The following is a 10407-nucleotide window of genomic DNA, read 5'->3' on the forward strand; positions in this document are numbered from 1 at the left end:
TGCCGTTGACTGCATAACTTTCGAAGGGTCCGAAGTGGGCAACCTGTCAATTCAATGCAGCGAATAACCAATGACGTTGCACACCACCGCTCTTACATGAGTTGTAACTAGCAACAAATTACATTCTTTTCAAGGATAGGATTGTTATTATTCGATTACACGTTCATATAGATGATATACAGTTTCAGTTTATGAATAATAATGTACAGGACCGACCGAGGACACAATGACATTGAAAGACCTATGCCCTAATGCAACATGTACACATGCACTGATGGTACCAAAAAAGGACGACAAGGAGAATGGATATACACAACCAGATGCATCAGCAATTTGAAAGAATTGACCTGTTCTACGATTTGGACCTACATGAGCTATATTATACACAGGTTGGAGTCCGGACTCCATTTCCGGCATCCACTTTGGTCCATGCAGACCACCAGCTATCAGAATTTCTGGCAGATGGGGAATGTACAGACACTGACAGAAACAGAGCAAGAGTGGCTTCATCTTCCATCTCTCGCACTTTCCTGCCCCATCCAACGGAGCAGCTCGACATTCACATTATGAGGATTTCAGGTAACCATGGACAAGGACAACCTGAAATATGGCGACAAACGGATAAATCAATCCAACATAGATGCAGTATACTCCTGCAGATCTTCTTTTTCTTCAGTACAAGGGCATGCTATAAATGCTAGATGCAATAACCAACCTTTAGAATGCAAAAGATAACAGTTTGCAAGAAAAGAAGCACGCCGCCCAATTAGCAGTACTGCTGTTCTTAGTCCTGCTGCAGACTATAGGATACCTGCAGAGAGGGGCAGCAAAATGTTACGACAAATTAACGGAACAGAAATAGGAGCATCAAAGAGGCAGTCACACCTCAAATTTGTCACTTCATAGCATCCCTTTGTCAGCCTGAAGCTTGTTCAGAAATGTTGTTCTGAGGGAATTGTGGAGCACGTGCAGGGATCACGAGCTGTTGCTGAGGTCGCGGAGCTCCTGTTTTCACAAAAGAAGCACCTTTAGAATTATTTGAAGATCAAAATGGGGTGGTCCTGAGCAATTGAACAATATTGTTGCACAAGCCTGATTGATTCAATATCAACAGTAGATTTCTTGCCTGGAGGAAATTGTTGCTGAACTGTTGGTATGCGCGCAACATTTGCAGCATTAACATTCTGATTTGATAGTGGCAGAAGATGACTTGGTACATAACCAGGTGAATAAGCATGATTGCTCGGTACAGGTTGGCCAAACTGCCCATACTGGTAAACTGCTGGGCCTACTGTCCTGGGTCCACCATATACCGGAACATACTGCTGTCCTACATATGGACCATATGCATTCTACAAAGCTAAAAACAAAACACATGAGCAACATTTAACATTTATTTTCTATACAGGAAGAAACATTATGGAGAAAAGATTAAGGAGTTCTCCACCTGCTGATATAAGTATTCAGGTCCATATGTTGATGGCCTGCATTGAAAACAATTGGTCATTACTTAAGCAGCCAGGCTGTTCACTGGAAATAAGAAGATATTCTAGTAGGGGAACACACCATCCAAATCATACAGTTCCAGACTAGATACAACTTTAATCATCGTGCCAGATATTCATAACCAAACAGGAGATCAAATTCTTAGCTGTGCATGATCTTTGCCAACAATGCATTAATGAACTGTTAACATACCCATAAGAAGGATATACAAAGGCCTGTGAGTAGTTGTATGGTGGCTGCTGATATGTTGGGCTTTGCACATACATGCCCCCTGGAACCGCCACACCTCCATTGTAAGGGATGACCGGCCTTATAGGTGCTACAACCAAATTAAAAAGGAAGGAGAAAATTTATCATAACAAATGAATATATAGATACACAGCCTAAAATAGGCGAAGATGCATGCATAAACCAGTAACAAAGCTTTGTAACAACATGTTTTTGGTGCCGAGTCTTGCAAAGTAACAAATATCAGTGAAACTTAATAAAAGTAAATTTATTGGCACATTCACATGGGGAATGTGCATGGATCATTCAGCTATATGGCAATTTGTCTTTCTACTGACATGTCTTGGTCTACCTATCATGATTATCTGAGATAAAAAAGGCTTGTTACGCCATTAATTTTCTAGCAAATATGAAAATCCTTTGTGAATATAATACACTTTTTTCTTGCTAACCACCACTGTAATTTTCCCTTATTATAAGAACTTGTTATTAAACATTCACGAAGATCCATGGATTTACAATACACATCTCACAAAAGGTTTGCATTCCATAGCAAGCAAAGATGCTTACGTTTGGATCAGCGCTTGATCTTGTGATGATTAATGTCTGTCATTGCAAGTTGCAGACTATGAAATAGATGTCTGACACGTAAGTGGACAATTTTTATCTAAAGGCAATGATGATTGTCCACCCTTTCTACCACCCACCAGCCCGTAGTCCTCCTTTTGTTATCTATTCCTCCATTCAATAAAGTCCAACAGTACTATCTCTCCACAAACATAGTTGACAGAGGACTAGTAGCTGTCAGGCTTCTTTTGTTTCATCTTGTTTATTTCTACAGCTCGCCCTTCGTTTGAATAAATGAGCTTGTAGAAGATCCTATAGCCTTCTTTGGCACTATGAACAATCAGGCAAAAAATGACATATCTACTAGCACTCAAATGACAAGTCATTTTCCCTCTTTTAGAACTAGTGACAAGACTATTAGTTAGTGGTTAAAAAGAAGAGCCAGTACAAAAAACTAAGCAGTAACTTTGTGACTGAAATCATAGAAAATTTCATGATTATGATGACTCCAATACATTGGGAATAGGCATTGATTAAGAAATTACATTACACCAAGAATTTTAAGTGGCAGGAAACCATTATATATGCATTTGACAATTGTGCAATTAGGACATAAAAAACTAAGTTATCAAACCTACCATAAGGCACAGCTGGACCAGGTCGCCCCAGAATGGCAAGATTACAATTAGCGCGCCGCCCGTCAATCACCGGATACGGATCTGTACAGGCCATCCTCGCTGACTCTGGGTCCCGGAAGGTCACCTGTACACGCCTCCACACAAAATTAAGATGCATAAAAATCAGGAAAAGCTGTAACTCCCCAAATTTCGAACCCCCAAAAGTAAACTACTTCAATATTCCCCTCCTCAAATTCAAATAGTTCACCAATTCACGCGATGACGAAAACGCTAATTGTTATCCCAATTTGGAGCCATAAAAACGTTGGAAGCAGCTGGAAAACCCTAGACATCCTTAACAGCATAACTTTTAACCCAATCCGAGTATATCCCCAGTTATATCGCAAAGTCAACAATTCCCCAAATTTCCTCGGGGAGGAACACAAAACTCCCGAATTTCCAAGAGCTTCCCTGCCGATTGCCACAGCTGCCTCCGCCCCCGGTCACAAAACCTCCCAATTCAACCCCAAAACCCACCTTTGTACAGAAAATCACAGCCTTCAGCTCCAGAATCGGACCTCCGCCATGATCCCCACCTCAAAAAAAAAAAAAAAAAAACACCCCAAACCGTAACACAGCAAGATGGAGCAGGGGAAGGTTGCTCACGAATCCGTAGCCCTTGGAGCGGCCCGTGGCGCGGTCGGTGATGACGACGGCCTCGAGGATGTCCCCGTAGACCTCGAAGTGCGCGCGCAGCCCCTCGCTGCGCGTCTCCCAGGCGAGACCCCCCACGAAGACCTTGGTGAACGTGGTGTCCCCGTACGGCCCGCTTAGGTAGTGCAGCGCCGACGTGCCCCCTCCTCCCCCTCCCACATGCCCCGCCGGCGACCGCTGCGGCGTCATCCCTCGCGCATGCACCCGCAAACCCTAACCCTAGCAGCGCAGCCTGGACGCACGGGCAGCGCGGCCGCGGCGCCAATTCAACACAACCCGACGAGCAGGGAGCAGCGCAGCGAGGCTGGCTGTGGCTGGCTGGCTAGCTAGGGCTGATAGGCCCGCGCGGTGGCGTAATTATAGAGGTGGGTCTTCGTGCTAATCCGATGAGCGGTTATAATTAGCGGTTAGATTACGCGGGAGAGGGGGGGGGGGGGGGCGGGCGGAGAAGCGAGTGGGACGCGAACACACGCCGCGCGCGTACTGATTGGAGAGAGGGACGGACGGGGCAGACGGAGAGATGGGGATTTTTGTTTCTCTTTTTGATGAGAACTGAGAGATCCGGAATTGGGAGGGGACGGAAGATACAGACCAGCGGACTGCAGGTTCTAGTTCTAGAATTCAGCAGGGCTGTTCGTATTTCTTAATTAAATATTGAGAGGGAATAATATAAGCATATATATATATATGTTAAGGGTTAAAATACATATCTGCGCTATATAAAATTATATCTCCAATCTAATTTAGACTTGTGCTAAGATGTGAATGTACGTGGGTGTATGAAATTATATTTTTAATCTAATTTAGATGTGTACTAAGACATGAAGATATGTGAAAGTGAGTGTGATATGAGTATGTGTGCTTACTTAAAAATGATTATTTTTTTATGGGACACTGCACTTACGTGATATTACGTATGAGATATTAAAAAAATATTTGCTATAAAACACTACGTATAAATTATGAATTATAAAAATATCTTTGTTATAGGACATGGGTGTCCTACCGCAAAATCCATATACAAGCCGTATCCTACAGCAAAATTGCATATGTGAAGGCCTGCCTTCTGTGAGTGGGACCCACCTGCTCCGTGTTTCTTGCGCAGTAGAAAGTTTTGCGGACGACGACGTTGGCGACCACACGACCAACGACCTCACTCATGTCACACACACACACGGTTACTATGTGTGTATGTTTTGTTTGTTTGTTTGTTTTTACAGAACAGAATTATCCGAGTTGTTTGTTTCCGTGCATTGCGTCCCTATAATTCGATTTGCTTCTTTCGTTGTCTGGTGGGTGAAGTGCTTGATTTTGTCCCTGGAGTGGTTAAAGGGAGAGAGCGTGCGCCAAAAGCGGTTTTTGTCGTGCCCTCTCTATCTATGGAAAGCGATCATGAGCGAGCGTTTTAATTTACTCGATGATCCATTAGTAGGGCTGGCTAGGTTTGTTATGGCTCGACTCGTTTAAATAACAAGCTGGTATAGTTGGTCTGTTAATATAACGAGTAAAAATACTAATTTAACTCGGCTTGTTTGACTCGCGAGTTAGTTTGGTTTGGCTGATGGAGGACTATCAATGACATATATATAGGTCTACGATGATGTCGAGCAGCTGAGGTACATAGGGATCTGAGTGGTCGACGGTATGGACGTTATGGATGGGGGACTGAGGACTACTATCGACGGAGGATGGTGTTGTTGATTCAGTGCTCACCAAGTCGTCGGCAGCTGGCGGCTTAGCGCCTGGGCTTCGCAGCCCTCGCGTCCATGCCTTGAGCGGTTGAGCTCTCATCCCTCGAGTACCGATTGTGACGGCTGCGGGAGAATGGAAATAGGATATTGTGTTAGGGTTTCTAGGAGTAGGGTATATATTTGGTTATGCAAATAGGCTACTGGGCTGCACAATATTATATTGACAGCTTCCTGGTTTGTTTAGCTTGCGAGCTGCTCACGAGCTGACTCGTTTGGTTTGCGAGCTGCTCACGAGCTGGCTCGTTATCTAAATGAGCTAAAACTCTGACTCGACTCATTAGATTTTGGAACAAGCCAAGCCGAGCCGAGCCAGACACGAGCTAAACTAGCTTATGAGTTTCGAACTTTTCATCCAATCCTATCCATTAGAGATGGATATGAAGCACTAATATATATCCGTAGATCCACGCTAGTATAATTTAATTAACTAACTATTTATTTTGATTCAATCAAAATAATTAATTGATTGATTAAAATTTATTCATGAACCGCTCTATAGCCAAACTGGATCCATCCGATAGCTAGAATGAGGTGGAACTACACGTTTCGTTATTACGTTTGTGGCTTATAAAAGTCCAGGATTTTCCATCCATCCAAAGGATAGAAAGTGGTTTGTGTTCTTGTCAATTTTCTATATATGATGAGTTGATAACAGGTTTTTTATTTGGTGCCAACTTAATTTTTTCGATCGGTAGTATATGATATAAAGAATGGTCATAAAAAATACAAGGACAACGAGGATATATTCGGGTAGGACCTATATTTCTCTAGAGAACACAAGTTTAGATTCGTGCTTTGGTGCATTTCATTAGGGAAGGAAGGGGTACAAGAGTATCCATTGGCCTTATCATAGCTGGATAGGTGGCCCTTGCCTGTGTCCTCTAACTTTTCTTAGAAACAACAATACAACTCAGAAAAAGACATATTTATATCATCATATGTATATACTCACATAACGAATATTGAACACGTTTTTTATGTGACTTTGTGCTATCTCCACCAAACATACTCATCTTGGTAGATGGGTGTTTACTCATCTGCTTCTAAAGAAAATAACTAGAAAAGCCTTTGTGGGAAGGGAAACGATCCATGATCTGTTACAATATATGGATTTGGCTCATTATATTTGGTAATTCCAAATAAATTTTAAAAGCCCAATATGTGAGAGGAAGTTGTAGTTATGTAGTCCTACCTTGCTAATAAATGTGAAGAGAGACCAATCTAAAATAAAGTGTCTCCTCCACCCACTTAGTATGCGTGGATGAGAGCACCAGGGGAACACACGCGCACTCACTCGCTTCGCCGGGACAAGGCGCGCGAGCGCACAACACTGCATGAATGATCCGTTAAAATAGGGTCCAATTGCTTACGCAGGTGCGGTCTTACGTAGGTGTGGGATAATGGTCAACACGGTTATATATATACAAACCAATCTTGGCACGATTGTACTAATCGATTCTCTCTATATATATATATGTCAGTCGCTGCCATATGAGAATACAACACGTTAGGGTTTTGTGTCTCTCTTTGCTACACCACCACAGGTAGACTATTTTGTCCCGCTGCGTCAGCGTGCACTGGTGATCAGAAGAGCAAGTCTATGAAAGCCATCGTCCTTGGAATCCTGAACCGCGAGATGGTGAATAAGGTTTTTTGGAAACGCTCTACGTGACTGTTCGTGATCTGTTTCCTCGTCGTCGTCTACTATTCGCGCGATCTACTTCCTATTTGTCATCATCTTCTGCATTGTCATTACGGGGCTTTAGTGTCGCTCGTTGTTGATTGGTGTGTTTATTATGATTAATCTCCTTTTAATCATGTTGAACAATACTCTATCATTTCTGTCATGGCAAAATGTAACAACAAGGTGAGTGGTGAGAAAGATGATAGTAATGATGATGATGATATTTCTCCTAATGATCTATCTAAACTCATAAATGACTATGCTATTATCATCAAGAAGTAAAAAAGCTAAAATCAAATCTCTTGAAAAGACTAATGCTAAACTTAGTTCTAGTCATGATGAGTCACTTGCTAAATACAATGATGTTCTTAATAAACATGATGAAGTTGTCGAATCTAGCAAGTCTCTTGAGGCTAGGAACATGAAGCTAAAACTTAAGCATGTAGACTTGAAATGCAAATATTAAGAACTTAAGCTAGCTTATGATGTCATTGATCCTAGATTAAATGAATTGCGTACTATTGATGTTGTTAATGCCAATACATCTATTTCTTATGATGACCTTCTTAACATACCATGCTCCTCTTCATATGATAATATATCATCTTCTAAGACTAACCATACAAGAGAGCAAGAGCTCAACTATAAAATTGCAAATCTCAATTCATGTGTAAGACGGTTGACTAAGAGGGAGTACAAGCTTAAGAAAATTCTTAAGAAGAATGCATTGTACTACAACAAGAGAAGCCTTAGATGCTTCCCTAAACTGGTGGAAAATATCATTAAGTCATCAGAGATTAAGAATTGCTTCATCAAGGAAGTTGATTCATATTGCCAATATTGTGAAGTCACCGATCACCACACAAGAGAGTGTCCAATTCATACTAAACTCCTCCCTACGTTGCTTTCTAAATACAAGTCTACTTTAAATGATAATCATTTCTTATTGCATAAGCTTAAAAATAACAAAGTTATGGCTAAATTCATTAGAAGTTAAGCTAAGGGCAAACTTCTTAGGTAACTTTGGGTGTCCAAAGTCTTATAACTCATGTCAAAGGTACTAAACTAGTTTGAGTATCTAAACCATAAGTTTGATCATGTGTAGGTGAACTACAAAGCCGATAGCAAGCATTTGATGCTTGATAGTAGATGTGCACAATATATGAATGGCAATATAAAGATGTTCACCTCACTAGAAGATGAAGTGAGCGATCATGACAAAGTCACCTTTGGTGATAACTCTAAGATAAATGTGGTAGGTTTGGTTAAGGTGTCAATCTCTAATGATCTTTATCTCTAATTTTCTTTTAGTTGAGTTTTTTAGTTTTAATTTACTTTCCGTAACTCAACTATATGACTTAGGTTTCACATGCTTATTTAGTGATGTTGATGTTGTCATAACTAGCAAGAAGCATAATGATCTAATCTTCAATGGCATCATAAGCTAGCTCAAGATATGGACATATCTATCTTGTGAATTTTCCTCTAATGAAGCTAGCTTGACAACATGTCTCTTCACCAAGATATCTATAGGTTAGCTTTGTCATCGTCGACTTGCATAAATTGGAATGAGTCAACTCAAGAAGGTGTTCAGAAATGGAATGGTGGTTGGTTTAAAGGAAGTGGTATTCGAGAAAGATAAGTTGTGTAGTGCTTGTCAAACGGGGAAGCAAGTTTCAATATCTCATTCATGCAAGTCCATGATGTCTACATCAAGACCTTTGGAGCTAATACACACATGGACCTCTTTGGACCAACAACCTATAAAAGTCTTCGTGGTAATCTCTATTGCCTTGTTATTGCTGATGATTATATAAGATACACTTGAACTTCCTTTTTAGATGACAAGAGCAAGACTGTTAGAAGCTTCAAGAAGTTTGCAAAGATGGCTCAAAATGAAGTTAAGGCCACAATTGTGAAGATCTGGGGTGACTGCGGGATGGAGTTTGAGAGCACTCAAGTTGAAGAATTTTGTGATGATAGAGGCATCAAGCATGAATTCTCATCAACCTACACCCCTCAACAAAACAGCGTGGTGGAGAGGAAGAACAAGACATTGATCATGCTTGCAAGAGCTATATTGGATGAGTATGGTACACCGGTGAAATTTTGGGCTGAAGCAATCAACATGACGTGTCATGCATTCAATCGAGTTATCTCCACCAACTATTGAAGAAGACGTCATACAAGCTTCTTGTTGGGAGGAAGCCGAATGTCTCCTACTTTTGGGTGTTCAGGTGTATGTGTTTTATCTTCAAGAAAAGAGAATGTCTAGGAAAGTTTGCATCGTTATGATATTGGTTTTCTTGTTGGTTATGCATCTAACTTCAAAATATATCGAGTATTCAATAATGTCATTGGTTTTGTTGAGGAAACATGTGATATGGAGTTTGATGAATCTAATAGCTCCCAAGGATAAGGCATTTTCAGTGATGATGTAGGTGATGAATCATTGAGAGACACAATAAATAAGGTGGTAAATGGAGATATCAAGTTAAAACAGGATGATGAAGATTTACCTTCTACTTCCACTCCACACACCTCCATGGCGCCCCAAGTAGATTAAGATGACGAGAAGGATGATTAACCACTTTCATCACATGATGTACACATCTCTCAAGAGAAAGCTCAAACTCAAGCTCAAGATATTGGACCACCTCAATATACACCTCAAGAACCACAAGTGAAGCAAACGTATATTTCCAAGGATAACACCATCGAACTAATCATTAGGAGTCCATCTAAGGGAGTAAGAACACGTTCTCATCAATATGCTTTATTTTATGAACATTACTTGTTTGCCTGTTGTTTGGAACCCACACATGTAGATAAGACTCTTAAGGATTTAGATTGGGTGATGGCAATGCAAGAAGAACTTAACAACTCCACCCGCAATGAAGTTTGGATTCTTGAAGAGAGAAATCAAGACAAGAATATGATTAGAACCAAGTGAGTCTTCTATAACAAGTAAGATGAACATGGTGTGGTGGTATGCAATAAGGCAAGACTTATCGCACAAGGTTTCACACAAGTTAAATGTTTGGATTTTGACGAAACATTTGCTCTCGTGGTAAGGCTTGAAGCCATCCATATTCTTTTTGCATTTACTTCGCATCATAACATTAAGCTTTATCAAATGGATATGAAGAGTGTATTCTTAAATGACTTCATCAATGAACTCATTTATATTGAACAACCGTCTAGTTTTGAAGATGCTAGATATCCTAATCATGTCTATAGGTTGCACAAGACACTTTTTGAGCTCAAGCAAGCCACAAGAGCTTGGTATGAACACCTACGTGACTTCCTTATCAACCAATGATTTAGTATTAGGAGGATG

The 10407-nt window shown here is 40.8% G+C and overlaps 1 protein-coding gene across 1 annotated transcript; it reads right to left on the reverse strand.

Moving 5' to 3' along the window:
- Positions 1-108: 108 nt before the first annotated feature.
- LOC133883303 (uncharacterized) lies at positions 109-4032 on the reverse strand. The gene is made up of 8 exons (XM_062322584.1): positions 3585-4032; positions 2940-3063; positions 1699-1825; positions 1448-1484; positions 1127-1352; positions 886-1005; positions 716-811; positions 109-600 (listed from the first exon to the last, which is right to left on the reverse strand). Exons 1-6 carry the CDS (start codon positions 3819-3821, stop codon positions 917-919), a joined length of 840 nt encoding a protein of 279 aa, XP_062178568.1. The 5' UTR covers positions 3822-4032; the 3' UTR covers positions 109-600; positions 716-811; positions 886-916.
- Positions 4033-10407: the final 6375 nt, after the last annotated feature.

Source organism: Phragmites australis, chromosome 10 (assembly GCF_958298935.1).
Source record: "Phragmites australis chromosome 10, lpPhrAust1.1, whole genome shotgun sequence".
Classification (NCBI taxonomy): Eukaryota; Viridiplantae; Streptophyta; class Magnoliopsida; order Poales; family Poaceae; genus Phragmites; species Phragmites australis.